At 43.4% G+C, this 21,058-nt stretch overlaps 1 protein-coding gene and 1 long non-coding RNA gene across 3 annotated transcripts in view; one reads left to right on the forward strand and one right to left on the reverse strand.

Moving 5' to 3' along the window:
* LOC118078840 (cytochrome P450 2J5) overlaps positions 1-19,888 on the forward strand; it is a 34,816-nt gene extending 14,928 nt beyond the window's left edge. Inside the window, exons 2-9 of the mRNA XM_060274307.1 lie at positions 3,036-3,198; positions 6,392-6,541; positions 6,744-6,904; positions 8,350-8,526; positions 11,483-11,624; positions 13,579-13,766; positions 14,388-14,529; positions 19,701-19,888. Of these exons, the coding sequence (XP_060130290.1) occupies positions 3,036-3,198; positions 6,392-6,541; positions 6,744-6,904; positions 8,350-8,526; positions 11,483-11,624; positions 13,579-13,766; positions 14,388-14,529; positions 19,701-19,888 (1,311 nt within the window). The remainder of the gene's footprint in view (positions 1-3,035; positions 3,199-6,391; positions 6,542-6,743; positions 6,905-8,349; positions 8,527-11,482; positions 11,625-13,578; positions 13,767-14,387; positions 14,530-19,700) is intronic.
* On the reverse strand, positions 15,530-18,453 carry LOC132592140 (uncharacterized). Of its 2 annotated transcripts, none has more exons than XR_009557556.1 (2): positions 18,239-18,453; positions 15,530-17,796 (listed from the first exon to the last, which is right to left on the reverse strand). It is a non-coding gene; the product is annotated as an uncharacterized LOC132592140 (long non-coding RNA). The 2 variants fall into 2 exon arrangements; XR_009557555.1 differs by having other exon boundaries at positions 17,880-18,453.
* Positions 19,889-21,058: the final 1,170 nt, after the last annotated feature.

Raw genomic sequence — 21,058 nt, forward strand, 5'->3', positions numbered from 1 at the left:
ATACATAAGGACCAGGCAGGATTTTTGCCTGGGAGGCATATGAAGGACAATATAAGAAATATAATAGACATTTTGGAGAGACTGGAAATGAAAATAAACACCAAAGCAATGTTAATTTTTGTGGATGCTGAAAAAGCTTTTGATAATGTTTCTTGGACTTTTATGAAACGAAACCTTGCAAAAATGGAGGTTGGTCAAAACTTTGTTAATGGGATTAATGGTATTTATTCTGAGCAAAGAGCGAAAATTATTGTAAATAATGTGGTTTCAGAAGAGATAAGAATTGAGAAAGGAACAAGACAAGGGTGCCCACTTTCCCCCCTGCTATTTATTTCTGTCTTGGAGGTCTTACTGAATATGATAAGGAGTGATGAAGGTGTTAAAGGAATCACAGTAGGCACAAAACAATACAAGCTAAAAGCCTTTGCAGATGACTTAGTACTAACTCTGCAGAACCCTGAACACAGTGTTGTAAGAGTATTGCAGATAATCCAAGAGTTTGGTAAAGTGGCAGGTTTTAAGTTAAATAAAGGGAAAACTAAAGTATTAGAAAAGAATTTGACGATGCAAGAGAGACAAAGAGTAGAGGACTGCACAGGACTGAAATGTGTGAAAAAGGTGAAATATCTGGGAGTAAATATGACTGCAAAAAATCTGAATCTCTATAAAGATAATTATGAGAAGTTATGGAATGAAATCAAAAGAGATTTGGAGATATGGTCAAGGTTGAAACTGTCCTTAATGGGCAGAATAGCAACGGTTAAAATGAATGTATTGCCAAGAATGTTGTTTTTATTTCAGGCCCTTCCGATAGTGGATAAGTTGAAATGTTTTCAAGAGTGGCAAAAGACATTGTCTAAATTTGTCTGGCAGGGGAAGAAACCCAGAATCAAATACAAACTTTTGACAGATGTAAAAGAAAGGGGAGGATTCTCACTGCCAGACTTAAAGATTTACTTTGAAGCCGCAGCTTTCTGCTGGTTGAAGGAATGGTTTCTGCTAGACAATGATGATGTGTTAGATTTGGAAGGCCATGATAATGCATTTGGGTGGCATGCGTATTTATGGTATGATAAGGTAAAGCTACATAAAGGTTTCAAAAACCATATAATCAGGAAATCATTGTTTAATGTATGGATTAGATACAAAGATTTGTTGGAAAGGAAAACTGCTAGGTGGATTTCGCCACTTGAGGCGAAGAAACCTAAAAGGACAAATATGGATGAGAACAGGCTGAAATACAAAGACATTTTGATGGAGGTGGAAAACCAATTTAAGTTAAGGCCGTATGAACAATTGAAGGATAGGTTAAGTGATTGGTTTCAGTATGTGCAGATAAATGAAGCATTCAAGATAGATAAAAAAATAGGATTTCAATCAGAAAAATCGAAACTAGAAACAGAGTTAATAGAGACAGATAGCAAGAATTTGTCCAGAATGTATAATTTATTGTTAGAATGGCATCTGAAAGATGAGCAAACAAAATCGGTTATGATTGATTGGGCCAAGGATTTGGGTCATAATGTAATGATGTCGGACTGGGAAAAATTGTGGAAGAAGGGAATGAAATTTACGGCGTGCACGGCGCTGAAAGAGAATTTAATGAAAATGATGTATAGATGGTATTTGACTCCGGTAAAATTAGCGAAAATGTATCACAAAGGTGATAATAAATGCTGGAAATGTAAAGAAGAAGTTGGTTCACTCTATCATATGTGGTGGACATGCCCCAAGATAAAAGGCTTCTGGGAAATGATTTATAATGAAATGAAAAAGATATATAAAAATACGTTTTTGAAAAAACCAGAGGCCTTTTTACTTGGAATAGTAGGGGAAGAAATCCCCAAAAAAGATGTCAATCTGTTTATGTATGCCACCACAGCTGCGAGGATTTTAATTGCAAAATATTGGAAAAAAGAGGAATTGCCCTCTTTACAGGAATGGCAAATGAAAATGCTGGACTTTATGGAACTGGCAGAGCTGACAGGAAGACTCCGAGATCAAGCAGGGGAAAGAGTGGAGGAAGACTAGAGAAAGTTTAATATATATATATAGGGAATTACTTTTGAAAGTTGAAAATTTGAATATCTAGGGAAATACAGAAGTTAAGGCAATAGGGAGATAAGAGGAGTTTATAAGGTTGAAAAATTGATATGCAAATATAAAGACGAGATTAAGAGGAATTAAGGAGATTATAGTATGAAGGAAGTAAAAGAGATGAAATAGAAACTGCTACAGTGACATTCAAAATGAAAATCAGATAGTGGGGAGTTGGGGAAGCCAAAAAGACAATGATTTAAAAAGTTGATTAAAGAAGATATGTTTATGTTTCTGTTTGTATTGATGTTTTTTTTTTTTTGTTGTTGTAATGATGTTCTTTGTATTTTTGGTATTTTATGTATTTTTTGTTTGTTATAAAATGTTTAATAAAAATATTTTTTAAAAAAAAACAATGATAGGAGTTGCAGTTCAAAAGCATCTGATGGGCTACAGTTTCCACATCCCTGCACACACACACACAAATTGTGGCAAGATCATTTTCTGGCACAGAAGGGTTTGTCACTATGAAGTGCCTGTGCTGCTCTGATCCTAGGCAGAGACAACATGGACGGCAAATAGAAGAAGGAGGAGGAGGAGGAGGAGTTTGGATTTGATATCCTGCTTTATCACTACCCGAAGGAGTCTCAAAGCAGCTAACATTCTCCTTTCCCTTCCTCCCCCCCAACACACACTGTGAGTTGAGTGAGGCTGAAAGACTTCAAAGAAATGTGACTAGCCCAAGGTCACCCAGCAGCTGCACGTGGAGGAGCGGAGACGCGAACCCGGTTCCCAAGATTACAAGTCTACCGCTCTTAACCACTACACCACACTACACTAATGGGTTGAGAGGGATGGAGGGAGATAATAGGAAGAGAACTGCACATAGTGAGAAGCTGCAGAGGTGAGGGAGACTGAAGCTCTTGTATTAAGTTGAAATATCCAACTGCGTTTTTTAAACTCATCATTCATCTCCTCTCTTTTGACCCAAATGGTAGCTGGGAAAGCAATATGGAAATATTTTCACCATATGGGTAGGACATGTACCCATTGTAGTACTGTCTGGATTCCAAGCAGTGAAAGAAGCGCTCACTGACTACTCAGAAGAATTAGACGAGCGGCCACAGTCTCCTTTCCTCCTATCTTTGACAAAAGGAAAGGGTAAGTAGTGAATAATAAGAATGTCTACTGGTATTTGCTTGTTCAGACCCAGAGACCTACCCCCCAATAAAAACAAATTTGACTCAAATTTTAGTTTGGTTTTTGGCAGAATTTAGGCCACAACTTAATTGATTACAAAAAGTGAGTGATTGTCTCCCAAGAAGCAGGCGTCTTTTAATTTCGTGACTGCTGTCACCATCTGCAGTGATCATGGAACCCAAGAAAGTAAAATCTCTCACTGCCTCCATTTCTTCTCCTTCTATTTGCCAGGAGGTGATGGGACCAGTGGCCATGATCTTGGTTTTTTTGATGTTGAGCTTCAGACCATATTTTGCGCTCTCTTCTTTCACCCTCATTAAAAGGTTCTTTAATTCGTCCTCACTTTCTGCCATCAAGGTTGTGTCATCAGCATATCTGAGGTTGTTGATATTTCTTCTGGCAATCTTAATCTTAAGGCTTGGGATTCATCCAGTCCAGCCTTTCGCATGATGAATTCTGCATATGAGTTAAATAAGCAGGGAGACAATGTACAGCCTTGTCGTACTCCTTTCCCAATTTTGAACATCAGTTATTCTGCATCCTGTTCTAGCTGTAGCTTCTTGTCCCACATAGAGATTTCTCAGGAGACAGATGAGGTAATCAGGCACTCCCATTTCTTTGCATAGTCAATGAAGCAGAAGTAGATGTTTTTCTGGAACTCTCTAGCTTTTTCCATAATCCAGCACATGTTTGCTACAGTGGTACCTCGACTTACGAACGATATCGACAACCGGTTTTTTCGACTTACGAATGGGGCAAATGACCGCACGCTTACTAATTTCTCGACATCCAAATGGAAACCATGGCGTTTTTAGATAGGGTTTTTTTGACTTACGAATTTTTAGATGGGGTTGCTTAGACTTATGAATTTTTCCGTTTCCAATGCATTCCTATGGGAAATCGCGTTTCCAACGGCGCTTTTCAACTTACGAATTTTTCGACCTACGAAGGTGCCTTCGGAACGGATTAAATTCGTAAGTTGAGGCACCACTGTATTTGGTCACTGGTTCCTCTGCCCCTTCAGAATCCAGCTTGCACCTCTGGGAGTTCTCGGTCCACATACTGCTTAAGCCTGCCTTGTAGAATTTTAAGCATAACCTTGCTAGCGTGTGAAATGAGCGCAATTGTGCGGTTGTTGGAGCATTCTTTGGCACTGCCCTTCTTTGGGATTGGGATGTTGTAACGGTCACTCTAAGTCAGGCATGGTATAGAAAGAGTTAACAAGGGATGACAGTTAGAACCTAAGGCCAGCGGGGTCAGAAGGCCTATAAAAGCCCATCCCAGAGAGGAGAGAGGGTGGTTGTTGTTGTTGTTGGTTGTTTGAGTGGAGAGCTGGGAGTTAGAGCTGGGTTGGAGTGGCTGAGAGAGATATCGTGGCTTAGAGTCTGAAGGGAGGCATAGGTGGTTAATTATCAGAAAGGATAGAGTGTTTGAAAGAATCATTAGTAGATTTTAGAGGTAATAGGCTGGTAATATAATTAGAGGTAATAGGCCGGTATAGGAAAAACTGTTAAAGAAGTATTTGATGACTTTACTATATTGAAACCATATGCGTATGTACCTTTAATAAAGAAACCTCTTTTATTCCAAACCTCATCCTTGTCTGGAGTAGTGTACAGTTACCAGTCTGATTACTGGTTGGTGGTAGCGGGATAAAAAGTCGTTTGGCAGGCATCAACAGACCGTGAAATGTCTGGGGGTCCTGCACAAGTCTAGGCGACCGCCACCGATGTAAACTGATCTTCTCCAATCCGCTGCCCACTGCTGAGTTTTCCAAACTTTCTGGCACCCAATCAGATGGGTGGTTTTTTTTATTGAGGTTGAATTCTGCACCATATTCTTGACAAGACCATAGTGCATCAATGGTGGATTTATTCCGCTTTGTTAGTTCTTCTGCAATGCTTCCTGAACACTCCTGCATTATTGCTGTCTGGGGAAACTATATATATTGCAACAAAAGTGGGAGAAAAATAACTTTGTGCATTTGTAGTTTTCAGCAGAAAGTTAAAGGAGTGACAGAATGGAAATGAAACTGCAATCCAGTCAGGGCAAAAGGGAGGCAGACTATGTTTAGGGCACCTTTTCTAGCCCCTGCCCCTTCTCAGGGTGAGCAGAGTAGATCCTAAAAAGGGCTGCTCAGTCATGGATACATCTGCCGAGCTGCTCAACTGCCTCGTTCCTTGAGTCAGAATGACTGAATCTGTATTCACTGCCCATGTGCAGGTTCATGACTAGGGGCTTCCAGATTTCACGATCCTGCCCCCGTTACCATTTGCCGATCACCATGGGACTTTTGGGGTTTGGGTTGGGTTTTTGGAAGACGCCTGTGCGTGAATTTGTTTTATGTGTGTAGATCAGTGTGTACGCTGACCAACGCACAGTCTTCACAGTAGGGCTCTGTTCCGATGGCATGAAGTAGTCACTATCTGCTGCAGCCTTCGTCCGCCTTCACAGCCGTTGTAACATACCGCTTGTTATCATCTGCCTGTTCTGCCATTGAGGACTTCTTGGATCATTCTTTGTCTAGCTCCTTCTCTTTGACCTTACCACCTTGGGTGACCCTGCTGGGAGAACGAGATTCCCGACAGCTTCGCTCACAAGGGTCATAGGAACATGCAAGCCCACTCACCACGACAAGGTGATGATTCAGCAAGTGGGGGTCAAGAATAGTCCTCTTCCAATCCAGTATGATGACTTTATCTCCCCCCCCCCCGCAAAATTCCACCCACTCCTCCATGTTTAAAAACAATAAATCCTTCATTTTTATTTAAATAGGAAACTCTCCTCTGTAGTAATTAATAAGAAAAATAATCCATAGTTATTCACGTGTTGTATATTCATTATTTTATACCCAGTTTGATTTATCCCATTTCTTGTAGGGAAATTTATCAAGAGAAAAAGAAAAGCACTTCCATTTCCACCACTTCCATTCTTTCCCCAATAGTATCATCAAAAGCTTGATAGATTTTTCCTCTAAATTTCCTCCAAATTGTACCTAGAATCCTTTCTGCATTGTCTTGTAATTCTCTGCTTAAGAGAGACTAAGCAGCTCTTACATGCAGGGGCATGAACTTCAGTAAACATTGTTTGTTCTGAGATAAAATCTTTTCACATTGATTTCTGTAAGTAATAATTTCTCCTTGATTTTCCATAGGCATTGCATTATCAAATGGTCACACCTGGAGGCAACAGAGAAAGTTTGGTGTAATTACTATGCGGAAGCTGGGCCTGGGGAAGAAAGGCATGGAGCACCAAGTAGCAGAGGAGGCCCATCATCTCGTGGAGGTTTTTGCACGTTCAAAGGGTATGTGATGATGGGTGATGGTGTTGAGCCGGCATATGAAGATATATTTGTGTACTACCGCTGTACATTTTAGAAAGGAATGTGATATGCTTTTCTTGGTTCCTAATGGAGACCCCAGCAGTTTCTCTTGGCCACCATGAAATCCCACTCTCAGTATGAACAGGAGCAGCTGAACTCACATTAGTATAACTTTTTTTTGTAGGACAACCACTTGACCCCTCCATGCCAATCAGTAATTCAGTCTCCAACGTCATATGTGCTGTGGTTTTTGGGCACCGGTTTGATCTTGAAGATGAAAGGTTCCAGAAGCTGATGGAAGCCATGGATTTTATCCTAACATCTTTATATGGCTTTGTTCATGCTGTGAGTAGTTATTTCCATTTCTACTAAGCCAAACAGGTCTCCTAAGAGCCTTAATACCACAAATCAGTATTCTGGAATGCATTCTGATAGAGGGTAGAGGGTTGAAGAAGTGAGATCAGGCTTAAATTGATCTGAGAAAAGGGCCACTTACTATCTCACAGCCTGATCAATTTCTCATGATTATCATTGAGATTTTTTTAAAAAGAAGAGTAAGAAGACTTTGTCCACCACAGGAGACTCTTTGCAGGAAAGATGGGATAAAAATGGAACAATGACCTTCCAAATAGGTCATCAAGAGCCCACCAAGGGGAACAGAGGGGAACAAACTAATCTTCTCAAGAAGGGAATTACATAGTTTTGTTGCCATCATGGAAACCTAAATGTATCTACTCTCTACTGATTTAGCAGTGGCAATCATAATGGTGTCCCTAGTGAGGCCCCTGCAGCCACCACCTTGGCTGGAGGTTTTTTTTTTAATGAAAGAGAGACCTGCAGCTCAAACACTGTCCCTTCTGCTAAGGAAAGCAGCTCCCTTCTGTATAACCCTTTTCCTGCCTCCTCACATCCAGCCACTCTCTGAAGACTAGAGAAGAGACTCTCTTAAAAATATTAGTGGGTCAGGTAGGGGAAGCATGGCTTTGTTTTCTGCAGTCTTCAGGTGAGGACAAGACCATGTGAAAAATGAATATAAGATTTTAGCTGCGGTTCATTCATTTTCAGCTTTGTATTCTTGTTATTAAAAAGGAACACCTAAACATTCCGTTGCTGCACCCATAATCGAGGTCTGAGGTGCCATTTAGCTCAGAGCTTTCATATCTCAGTTTCTAACACTGCTTCATATTAGTGCAAGTTTTATTTTCTAGCTCCTTATATATTCAGAAAATGTAAGTAATTGATCATTAATGAAAAAACAAGGAAGGAGAAAAAACATCCTTCATCAAGGTTTAGTTTTTTGTGATGAAATATCAGAATCACTGGACTGGCAAACTGGAGGATTTAAAAAATACAATTAAAAATTGGAGGAGTGTACATTTTGAATGATGGCTGTCTTTCCATTTGTGTATTAGGCAAATTTGCTTTTAAATGTGAGCTTACTTTAATTCCCACCCCCATCCCTATTCTTCACCTACCAGAAAAGGCCACTAACATGTTCCAGGAGGGGTCCTGTGATTGTGCCCAGTTTTGGAATAATGCTTGGAAGCTGGAAAAATATTTTGAGCTATAGTTTTCTTTAACATTTTCAGCTAGGGATAATTCACAGAATCCAATCATTGTGGGATTCCAGAGAAGCTATAGACACCTTCCTTCTTCTTAGTGAGATTCAAACTAATATGCTAGCCCTGAAGAAGAATGCAGATCATGTTTTTAAGTGCTAATCCAAAGCACAAACAGTGTGACCAAGCTTCCTCATGGTAATGACAGCATTTCTGCTATCTTTCGTTTAGCTTTATGAAACGCTCCCATGGCTCATGAAACATCTTCCAGGGCCCCACAAGAAGGCCTTGTCCTATGCAGACATTATGCGTTCATTTGCAAAGGAGGAGATAGAGAAGCATAAAGAGAATCAGTCTCTGCATGAGCCACAGGATCTCATTGATTACTATCTACTTCAGATGGAGAAAGTAAGTTCCAGTATCTGCTTTGAAGCCGAATGATGCTCATCCAAGGAATCATTATATTACCTGTTAAAAGTGACTACTAATCATTTTTCCTGAATCTCAGTTGAAAATGGCATTGAGTCCCCCCACCCCCCAAAAAATTCTCATAGTCATTTTAGTTGCTAAACAGGGTTGACATCCATCCATAAGCATCTATAGAAATGGTTAAGAAATGTGAGCTTAAAGGAGTGGAAATTTAAGTGTGTTAATGGGTCTTGCTTTGGAGCATTCCTTCTGTACATACATTATTTTGGATTGGTGTTCATCTGACATTCAAATGTGGATTGAGAAAACAGAAAATCCCAAACAAAATGCTCTTAAACTAGAGTATGACTTCAAATCCTTGTCTCAGCCATCTTTATATACTAGAAAGGACAAATATATTTTCATCTTTCACTCTTTGAACAATGCTTATCATGATGACAAATGAAAGGTGAAATATGTTTAGTGGTAAGTACCATATTTCACCATACTGTAATTGTCACATTTTTATGCCAATTATTCTTTTCCCTTTCTCACCCTTAGACTTGTATATGGAAATTCCCCCACCAATCCTATCACAGCTCAGTTTTTATGTTCATATAAAATGAACATAAACCAATTCATTCCCCTACCAATCCTATCACAGCAGTTTCACTTTTAAACAAATTTCATAGAGTTCAGAAATAATCCAAAATAGAAGAAAAAATCACACATATATGCACAATTTAACAACAACAACAACAAAGGAGACCTGGTCTCACCAAAATCTTTCAAGATCTCACCTGGTTGTTATCACACTCCTCGAGTGGTGTTATGTTGTCCTCTTGGTGGTAGTCTGATGTTTTCAAAGTCTCTAGTCATATCTTATAGTTCACGCTGTATCTTGTAATCCAAAATATTGAAGTCCAATATATTCCAAACATAGGTTAAATTTGTAATCCAATTTGTATTTATATTCCAGATGATATTTGTAATCCGAATGGTATTTATAATCCAATATATAGTGTTCTCCTCAGTTTTTATTCCAGTATGTGGCCCTGCTCTTTTAAAGTTCTCTTTTTCTTTTCCTACTCCCACTCTCCTAGGCACTTCTCCTCCCTGAGATTTCTCCCAGTTATGGAAAAGTGTTCCCAGGTTGAGCTTTGGTAGGGTTTTCCAAGATCCAGGGTCCTTTAAAGTTTATTTAGATCCCCCCCCAAAAAAATCCTTTAGTCACTTTCATTCACAAAACAGCTCCACCATTCACAAAAACTGAGGATACTCCACTTCATTCATGAATACTCTTTCAAAGTTCACAGAGCAACAGTTTATTATTTTATAGCCAGCAAAGAGATGGTTGCTAGTAAATATCTAAGTGCAGTTTAAAAAGTAACATAAGGCTGATGTATCTATCTATAAGTATCTCTGATCCCATTCACAAGTCTGTACTGCAGAATCTGTCTTTCAAAAGACGGAAGTTGACTTCCTTTTTAGAGACCATCTTTGCCAAATTGATTTTAATGCAAAAAAATTCTAATTTAAAATTCAAATAATCTTGGCAATAGATACAGTGGAACCTCGGTTTATGACTACCTCTATTTACGAAAACCTCCGTTTACGAACACCGTGGACCTGGAAGTGTTTACATCCAGGTTCCGCAGTGTCGGATGCGCAGACGCGATCTGCGCAGTGCATTCATGCGCAGAAGTGCTCTATTGACGCTTCACAAACGCGCAGAAGTGTGCCTTCGGCGAGCGAATACCTCAGCGAGCGAACGCCTCCGCGGAACAGATTGCGTTCGCAAACCGAGGTACCACTGTACCTTGTTTAGAAAGTCTGCTGCTTCAGGCGGTGGTTCGTGGTTTCGGACTTTCAAGCTGCATTGGAGCCACAGGCATACTCTAACCGCCGCCCCCCCCCCGCGCTAGCTGCCAATGCAGCCACAGGGCTCCGTGAATGCATCAAGTCTATTCCAAGCCTGGCTGGTCCCCTCAAGACCCCGCTTATCTGCAGGGCTTTTGGGTGTGTGTCTCCCCTGTCTCTTTAAAATCCTGGTAGCGGTTGTCTCTTAGTCGGACGACCGGCTCGTGCCTCCATTTCCCTTCACAGCCAAACCAGAAGCCGCTGGTCCCTTACCTTTTTTGCCCTGATCTAGCCACAGTGATCTGTGTGATGGTCACATCCAGGCTTGATTATTGTAACTCGCTCTAAGCGGGGCTGCCCTTGGAGCTGACCCAGAAACTCCAGCGGGTGCAGAATGGCGCTGCGAGGCTCCTTACGGGGTAATTGCCGTGTGACCACATTTATCCAGTGCTATACCAGCTGCACAGAGTACAGGGTCAGGTTTAAAGTGCTGGTTTTAACCTTTAAAGCCCTATACAGCCTAGGACCCTCATACTTATGGGACCGCCTCTCCTGGTATGCCCTGTGGAGGACCTTACGGTTTGCAAATAATAATATTTTGGAGGTCCCAGGCCTCAAGGAGGTTAAACAGGCCTCAACCAGGGCCAAGGTCTTTTCTGCTTTGGCCCCAGCCTGGTGGAACACTCTATTGCAGGAGACCAGGGCCCTGCGGGACTTGGCACCTTTCCGCAGGGCCTGCAAGACGGAGCTGTTCCACCTGGCCTTTGGTCCGGGCCAGGTCGACCCCCCTCTATGGGACCCTGTAAGTTACCTCTTTGGCCCTTTTATCGGCTCATGCTTGACCAACATGGATAGCTAGCTGGCCCTGATGAATACTTGAGGTTCCCAACCCCTATGGTTGTAACTCATGGGCAATCATTTAATTTTATCTTTATTCTAATTTTTAAGCTGTATTTTAATCAATTGTTTGATTGTGTTTTAATGCATTTGATATTTGGTGTTAGCCGCCCTGAGCCTGGTCTTGGTGGGGAGGGCAGGGTATAAATAAAAATTTACTTACTTACTTACATGTCACTTTCCCCATTTTCAACACCAGAGCAGGAATGACCCAGAGTCCACCTATGATGAAGAGAATATGGCTCAGTGTATTTCTGAGCTCTTCATAGCAGGGTCGGACACAACCACCGGTTCTCTGAAATGGGCACTTTTCCTCCTGGCAAGTCATCCAGATATCCAAGGTGAGAGAGGAGAGCCAGGGCTTCTCTTCATCACTAAGGTGGAGCATAATTCTTTAAAGGGTTCATATCGGAAATAATTAAAAGTGAATTTATGATGGAAATTATGGAAGGCAAATGTTATTGAAATAAGTTAATGTTTTTAACTTCCATGTCTGGAAATATCAGTTTTCCCCACCAACATTTCCCTACAAATTTTCTGGAACCTATAAATAACAGAAGCAAAAATGTAAAATGCCCAGAATGCCCTGTCCCCATAGGACATTTCTAATCTATGATTACTGGGACAGGAAGAGATGGAGGGTCTGAATGTGTAATGGAATTGGGATAGGAGAAAGTAAGATACAAAAAGACTCATTAAGAAAAAACAAAGGAACTTCAGGAGCTTATCTTGAGATATGTCCTTCAGCTTGTTTCCTCCCCCAGAAGTCTGAAATAAGCTAAATGTTTTTGACTTACATGTCTGGAAAGATCAGTTTTTCCCACCAATATTTTCCTACATAGTTTGTGGAACCTAAAATCAAGATCAATAGAAGCAAAAAATGCAAAATGCCTAGAATGCCCTCTCCCATAGGATGTTTCCAATCTATGATTACTGGGACAGGAAGAGATGTAGGGTCTGAATGTGTAATGGAATTGGGATAGGAGAGGGTTGGGGCAGAGGATGGGCCTCTGTTGTGAAACTAAGGTGAGTCAATGAAAGGTTTTCTGAAGGAATGGCTTAGTGTAGCAATGGGCAACGCAGTGGAGATGAATCAACTACTCTCCTGCAGTCTAAGGCATGTCTTAGGGTTGTTGCGAGCATGATAAGCTGGGACTGGGGAAACCATGGGCCTTTTCCTAAATTCATTGAATGAGCAGAATAGTCATGTAACAAAATAAAATGTCTCTTAGAAGCTTAAAGTTGGACATGAGTTTAATGGCAATGCTCTGTCATTTGTCATCATGGAAGCCTACAATTGTAGGGTTGGAAGGGACCCCAAGGGTCTTCTAATACAAACCCCTGCAACGTAGGAACACATGCTCAACATCCAGGTTGATACCATACCACAAGCTGCTTTGCTTTGCAGTTTCTTTATGCAGCAAATGTACAAGAATGCCCCTGCTGTGAAATAAGTGACTGAGCCTCATTCCTGCCTCTACATGCTGCATTACATGAGGGATGTGCGTGGCACTGTGGTCTAAAGCATTGAGCCTCTGGTTCTTGCTGATTAGAAGGTCATCAGTTCGAATTTGCGTGACAGGGTGAGCTCCCGTTGCTCTGTCCCAGCTTCTGCCAACGTAGCAGTTCGAAAGCATGCCAGTGTAATTAAACAGTGGGAAGGTAATCAGAGTTTCCGTGCGCTTTGGCACTCATCATGGTGTCCACTTGTGCCAGAAGGGGTTTAGTCATGCTGGGCACATGACCTGGAATGCTGGACAAAACACTGGCTCCCTACCGTAGGCATGAAAGCATAATGAGCCCCACATCCCATAGTCTCCTTTGATTGTACTTAACCGTCCAGGGGTCCTTTACCTTTACCTTTACATGAGTGATGCTAGCCAAAGATCAATTGAGGAAATGAGGATTAATGAAACTAAGTAGGAAATATTGAGGGCAGGGGATGGAGAATACACACACACACACACACACACACACACACACACACACACACACACAAGAGAGAGTGCATGGGGGGGCAGCCTTTGATCCCAGTCCTTCAGCAAATACAGCCAACTCTGGTAACCAGAAACAACTGAGATTAGCTTCACTTTCAACCTTTTCACACCTGGATCTAGAGTGGGGAAGAACCATGTACACAGACTTGAGCTCTTTTGAGGACCAGGTGAGCTAAAAATGCAAGAAAGTAGGATGCATTCACAGAGATTTATGTAATATGTTCAAGGGAAATAAATGTCCATCTGAAATAAAATGCAGTATTCACAATAAACCTTCTGTTTCCATCATCTTTTTCAGATAAAATGCACAAGGAAATCGAAGATGTCATAGGTTCTGCTCACTCAATCTGCTATCAAGATAAGAAGAAACTGCCCTACACCAATGCTGTGATTCATGAAATGCAGCGCTTTAAATATATCAGTTTTTTTGGGGTCCCTAGGCAATGTACAAAGGATTTGAAGCTGTGTGGTTTTCTCATTCCCAAGGTATAAAAATGTGATACAGCTGCACTCCTGTAGCCCAAGAACAAAGAGCAGCAGAAGGTTTCATATTGAGAGATAACAGCCAGCCATACAGGAACTTCCTGTCTAGTCAAAAATCTGAAGGGCGAGAGCAGGAGCTCCACCTGCATGTTTCACAATCGGCAAGTGCCATTCCATGGGGCCTTTGAGGCAGGGGAGGAGCATGAAGTGGACAGAGGTCCAGTTGCAGAGGAAGATGAGTGCAGTGGAAGCACACTTCCCCCAGCAGTGCAATTCCGGTGGGGCGCCATCGCAGCTGCCGCCCTGCCTGTAGGCAGCGTGCCACGCCTCCAAGATGAACACTAGCCCCCCCCGCCTGCTCCCCCCCCCAGTGCCGGAGCATGAAGCTCCACCACTGCAGAGGTCTGAGCCTGGCTGTGAGCTTTCATTTTAAAAGAGGTGGGGGAAAGTCCTCTTGTGTTCCTGCCTATTCAAAAAGTTTTTGTAGGTGATGAATACAACCCCCCCCCGAAGTAATAAATCAGATTGGTCTCTGCAATTATTAGTCTTGGTATACTGTGGGACAATAATAATAATAAAGTATTGATCTGAATGCATTCCAAGTCAATTGTTTCTTCTTTGCAGGGGACTATTATTGTTCCTGATCTGCGCTCTGTTCTTCTTGATCCAACACGATGGGAGACACCTTCAGAGTTCAACCCAAATCATTTTTTGGACAAGGATGGACAATTCGTGAACAGAGAAGAATATCTGCCATTTGGTGCAGGTAAATGCAGAAGACCAAGCTATCTTGTGATCTGTAGATGTGCTTATCTGTCTGCTTCCAGGAAATGACATCAGCAGCAGCACATGAGAGATTGGGTCAGAGCAGAAGCAGCGTCTTCTGGCTTGAGTGGCAATGCTGGTCAGCAGAATGGGGCAAGGCAGTGGCAAGTTAAGGGGATCGCGGGGATAATGGCTTGGGACCAGAGCCGTAGGTAGGTGATCTTGCGCCCCTGACAGAATTGTCCAGAGTGCACTCCTTAGCCATGGACAAATGAGCTCTTCTTTCTGCCTCTCCTCCAATCCCCCCCACCGCCCATTCAATTCCTCACACACTTTACTTTGTATTGAATTCTTTCACCAAAAATCCAATATTTAACTTATTATTTCTTAATAAAAGGTTTCATTAAAAATGACATTATGATGGGAGTTGGCAGGGTTTTTTTATGCAATTAAGTGGTAAAACAATACACAGATAGGCCTAAATAGATAAAGCCAGCATGATGTAGTAGTTAAGAGCGGTAGACTAGAAATCTGGGGAACTGGGTTCACGTCCCCGCTCCTCCACATACAGCTGCTGGCTGACCTTGGGCTAGTCACACTTCTCTGAAGTCTCTCAGCCCCAATCACCTCACACCACTCACCTCACAGAGTGTTTGTTGTGGGGGAGGAAGGGAAAGGAGATTGTTAGCCGCTTTGAGACTCCTTAGGGTAGTGATAAAGCGGGATACAAAAAATATTATACTGATTTGTTCCACTATGATAACTTTACATTATAATAATATATGATACAAAATGGCATTACTTTCACAATATCTTCCACGCCACTAGTTTGAAGCATCCCTCTTAGAGGTGTGACAAAATGTTAGGCTAAAAACCAACTGTAACAGAGAGCTTACAAAATGCCTGTTAAAAATAAATTGCAGGACACTATTGTAGTGTCTATTCTACTATTGTTGAAGGGGATGACAGAGGACGAGATGGTTGGACAGTGTTCTGGAGGAGACTCTTGAGAGTCCCATGGACTGCAAGAAGATCAAACCTATCCATTCTTAAGGAAATCAGCCCTGAGTGCTCACTGGAAGGACAGATCGTGAAGCTGAGGTTCCAATACTTTGGCCACCTCATGAGAAGAGAAGAATCCTTGGAAAAGACCTTGATGTTGGGAAAGATGGAGGGCACAAGGAGAAGGGGGCGACAGAGGACGAGATGGTTGGACAGTGTTCTCGAAGCTACGAACATGAGTTTGACCAAACTGCGGGAGGCAGTGCAAGACAGGAGTGCCTGGCGTGCTATGGTCCATGGGGTCACGAAGAGTCGGACATGACTAAACGACTAAACAACAACAACAAATTGTAGACATGCTTCCAACTCTTCAAAAGAAAAGAACTGCTGCTAACACAGATAAAACATTTACCTAGATCAGACATCCCCAAACTGCGGCCCTCCAGATGTTTTGGCCTACAACTCCCATGATCCCTAGCCAACACGACCAGTGGTCAGGGAAGATGGGAACTGTAGTCCAAAACATCTGGAGGGCTGAAGTTTGGGGATGCCTGACCTAGATCATTTCTGACAGTACCCAGTTCTCTTGGAGTATTCTATGATACTTCACATAACAAAGCAGACCAAAGTACTACTAAAGTATGCAATTCTCGTAAATCACCTGGAGTGTCATTCAGTATGGAATTTAGGGGTACTTTCCAGATGCATATACTCAGCTAAAAGTGCTACAAATTATGCAAACCTCCAGCTAGCTGTTTATTGTTCATTTACTGATATATTTAGCACATTTAGCTTACAGAGTCCTTGGCTGTGTGCTTCACTAATCTTGAAAATTAGTGCTATGGATTCACTGAAACAAACAAAAAATAAATCCAATTTTGGAATCAGGGAAATTGAAAGTTGAGAGATGTTGATATTCCCAGTTGGTGGACAATCTTCCTAAGTCTGGGAGGTAGAAAATAAGAAATAGAAACAGAAAATAGTCAGCTTTTAATAAACATGTGTTTTCATTGATATATATAGGTATGGAACAACAAATTGTTTCAAAAAAATTATTTTCAGGATACTGTACGTGCAAATTGATGGTATCAGACAAGGGTTTAGGAAACTGAGCTCAACTATTTCCAAAGATATGCTTGGGTCTTGGGATATTGGCTTGGGGCTTGACTCACCTGATTATTGCAAGGATATTTGTGGATTAGATCATGCCTAACTGCTCAGTATTCAAGTGCTAAATAATGATTACACAGATATCATTGGTTCAATAGGCATTGAGTATTCAGCAATTTGAAAACATCTGATAAGACCAGACCTGCTTCACTTTTGTAGGCTCTTCAGATGCTGTTGGACTACAACACCCATCATCCCTGCCTTTGGTTGTGCTATCTGGGCCTGATGGGAGTTGGAACCCACCTACATCTGGAGGCCACATTAGATTCTAAGGCATGAAAATGACCTTTCGGAAACATATAGGGCTTTTCTTCTCAAAATAGATTTTGTTTTCAGTGAATGTTTCAAATTAAATTAGCTTATGCACATCAGCAGTCTCCACGTTGCAAAAGAATATTTCTATCCACATCACATGAGAAAAAGCATAAACAGCTAGCAATGCCATTTGCACTGTGCAATTCCGTATAAATAGATGGCCGTCGGAAACAAAACATTTCCCTTTCTCAGAAAGGCTACTGGATTGCCGATGAATCCCCCTGCTTGGGATGTTTCATTTCAGAGAAGAGGTCAGGGGACTGATTTGTGACTTAGCCAGTTTGTGCGAGGGCGCGTTTGTGCGTGTCCGCAGAAGTTAGGCACTGAAGCATTATAACTTGAACAGTTGATGCTCAAGGCAAATCTCCACTCTCTCCTCTCCTCTCCCGCCTGTCTCCCACCCCTTTTTCTTTTCATTCCCCATTGAAGTGCTTGGAGCAAACACCCTGCCCCACCTGCTACCCCCAAGGTAACGATTAAGCCGTGCGATTGGAGCCTGCATTCTTCAGAAGTCGCGCAAAAACCAGGAAGTGAGAAAGGCAGAGGGGTGGATGGAGGGTGGAGTGGAGAGAAGCGCTCTTAAGTAGCCAGGGAGGAAAGCAGCGTCCCTTCTACAGGTGGCGGCAGAAGCAGGAGGATCCCCTATGACTGGGGTTCCAAATGGCCCGTTCCAGCTGAGGTGGGAAAGCGAATGTGCTGTTCGAGGGAGCCGCGCTGTGCTCCATTCAGCTCTGTTCCTGTTGTGGCGCTGGGCTGCGGGATCCAGCTGCTGCTGCTACTGCTAGGGAAAGAGAAGGCGACATATTTTTTAGCCGATTTTGCGCCCCCCCCCATGCCTGCACCCCTGGTGGGGACCCATCTCACCTAGTTATAGCTCTGCTTGGGACCACACGTGCACATACATCCATGGGGCCTCCATCCATGGGCATACCCAGGATCAAAACTATGGGGGGGGGGCAGGCAAGCCACGGGGCCCGGCACGCCCCCTGAGCCATCCGATTGGCTGGCTGGTAAGGACGTAACCAGGATCCCCCCAGGAGGCGTGGTCAACGTCCACGCCCCCCGGAGGGGAGGGGGTGGTCACCGAGAGAGAGACCGAGAGAGAGGCGGACAGGAGCCTGGCAAAGGTGGCAGGGAAGAGGAAACGCGTGTGCGCTCTCCCTCGCACACAACACAACTCAAGCGCTTTGTCTCCCGCCCTTGCCGCCGCTCCTCAGACTCACTCCGCTCCGCTTCTGCTGCGAACGCCAAGTTGAGACCATCGATTGCCGCCAAACTTGCCCGCAAGTACAAGGGCAAAGAGGGCGAGAGGAGCCGCTACAGCCGCACACACACACCCCTCCCCGCCGAAGCAGCTCAGGAGCTGGGTGGGAGGGGAAAGAGGCGGGAACGCGCGCCGCCTCCTCGCGGGATTGGCTGGCTATGATGTCCACGCCCCCCGAAGGGGAGGCAGTGGTCACGCGGTTCTCCGCAACCACTTTTTCCCGCCGGCCACTTTTTGCACTGAAAAAAAACCTACAGTGCGATGCTACAGCTCGCAGTGCGAGCTGAAATTTATACCCTTTCCCCCTTCCTTTTTAGCTTCTGGGGGGGGGTAGCTGCCCCCTGCCCCCCCCGGGCATGCCCATGCCTCCATCTGGACCTCCCTACATTTCCCACCCCTCCCCTGTCCCTGAGAGAAGCAGCACTGCCAGAACCAGGATACTGCTGTTCCCTGTCTCACATCACCACTGCAAGCCATCCAACTTCTTTTCAGGCAGCAAGGATAAGGCTATCTTTTCATGGGGTGTTATTTAGCCTGGTTTGAAAGCACCCTCATAACTCAGTGTGCAATGAAACCATCCTACTTCCTTACTTTTCCTACTCTGAACTCAAAAGAATATTATTCCTGCAGAAATTCAGCAGACATCCTCACTGCTAACTTACAAATTCTCCAAACGTCAGATTCATGTGCCTTTCCATACAGCATTCAGAAAGCATCACACAGGCAGTAAAGCGTAAACCCATTCTGCATTGTCGATTTGGGCAGTTGACCAAAGTTTTCATCTATTGAAAGTTTTATACATTAGACACAATAAAAATCATACTAGGGAAAATAGAAAAAATATAGGGAACGAAAGAAAAGAAGAAAAAGAAATTACAAAGTCCTCTATCAAAATTAAATCTTCACCCATATTGTTCACACAGAAAAGTGAGCCCCCGAGTTCTCACTTGGGAGCTAGACCCTCTTACCCCAGCTTCTAGCCCTGGGCAATCCTCTCTGCCCTGCCCTTCACACAGGCCCCTTCATCTGCAATCCATCCCCTTCCTCAGTGTATCTTCCTTGATATGAGATAGGGAACTTCACATTACAGAATAAAACGTAAGTATAACAAGAAGAAAGGAAGGTTAGGAAATTGACAGCAGCCTTGATGATTTCCGTATCCTAACTATTTCTAGTTTGCCAAAGTGTTATGTAGAACAGTGTTTCTCAACCAGTGTGCCTCCAGATGTTTTGGGACTACAACTCCCATCATTCCTGACCACTGGTCTTGCTAGCTAGGGATGATGGGAGCTGTAGTCCCAAAACATCTGGAGGCACACTGGTTGAGAAACACTGATGTAGAATGTTTATAGCAACTAAGCAATGAACACCGGAAAGTAAATTATTGCTCACTTGCTCCCTTCTTCTTATCTCCTCTTCAGGGGCTCGTGTTTGTTTGGGAATGCAGCAGGCAAAGATTGAAATATTCATCTTCCTGACCAGCCTGCTAAGGACATTTAGCTTCCAGCTGCCAGAAGGAGTCAAAGAACTCAATCAAGAGGCTATAATAGGGACTAATGTACATCCCCATCCTTATAAACTCTGTGCAGTTCCCCGTTGCAAAACATAATAAAATAGGAAACTATTAGGTGCACCCCTGCTTCCTCCACTCGGTGACCCCTTTGCCACTCTGGACACATGAACCCCCTAGAACAGCGTTTCTCAACCGCTGTTCCGTGGCACAATAGTGTGCCACGAGGCGCTGGCTGGTGTGCCGCGACGTGCGGCGGGGAGAAGGGCGATTTGAAGCCGGACGGGTCACGACGCTGCTTCCGTTCCCGCCGCCGGCCGACTCGGGTCGGGTCCTGCCTGCGCCTCCCGCCCAGCCGCCGCTCGGCCTAGTCGCGGCCGCCTCCGCTCTTCTCCCTCTTTCCCGCCTCCCGCGCTGCTGCCCTTTATGCCACCTGGGTGCGAGCGCCGCGTCCCCCCCCCCGATGCCTGAGGCTCCGGGTAAGGAAGCGACAAAGCAGAGCTCTCTGCCCCTTCCCGCCGCCTCGCGTCTTTCTCTCCTCCTAAGCGGGAGGCGGCCTCGGCGGCCTGTTTATTAGAATGCAAGGCCCGGGATGGAGAAGGGGGGTTCCCTTTGCATTTGCTGGTGGGGGTGGGGGTTTCGCCGCAGCCGTACGACCCAGCGGCTGCGAAGAGCCTCCTTCCGGCCCCCGACGAGGTTTGCAGAACAAACTTGTTTTAGTCCTGTGTTGGCCTGCTGGGATCTAGATTTTAGGTATAGGCTGTAAGATTCAGAAACAGTTTTGTGAGTCTACTGAGCTTTCTACTTGGAATTTGTGTACTGTATCGTTTCAGTCCCTAACTTACAGTTTGCTTTTCCCAAAAACTTATGGTGGGAGTAATACTGAGCATTAATTACTTGTAAAATATTTGGGGAGTGGAGTGGAAAGTCAGTATTTTGCTGCTGGTAATTAATTTAATCTGTACACACACTCAGAGTAATCAACATTAAAAGACTACATGGAAGCTGTTTCAATACGATACACAAAATAATACATCTGATCATAAAGCACAAATCATTTCTAAAAACACTGTTCACTTCATTTACTATTTGGTGAAAGACAACAACAACAAACATTGGTGTTCCTGAAATAGAAATTGTCAGCTTTGATCTTAAAGATGCCATGAATGTGTGCAGGGAAATCTTTTAAATACCATTGTTTAAGAAAAATTATTTTTAATGGAAAGTTAATAAAGAACAAAGGTTACTGACAAGGCTGGATACTGAAAA

Source organism: Zootoca vivipara, chromosome 5 (genome assembly GCF_963506605.1).
Source record: "Zootoca vivipara chromosome 5, rZooViv1.1, whole genome shotgun sequence".
Taxonomy (NCBI): domain Eukaryota; kingdom Metazoa; phylum Chordata; class Lepidosauria; order Squamata; family Lacertidae; genus Zootoca; species Zootoca vivipara.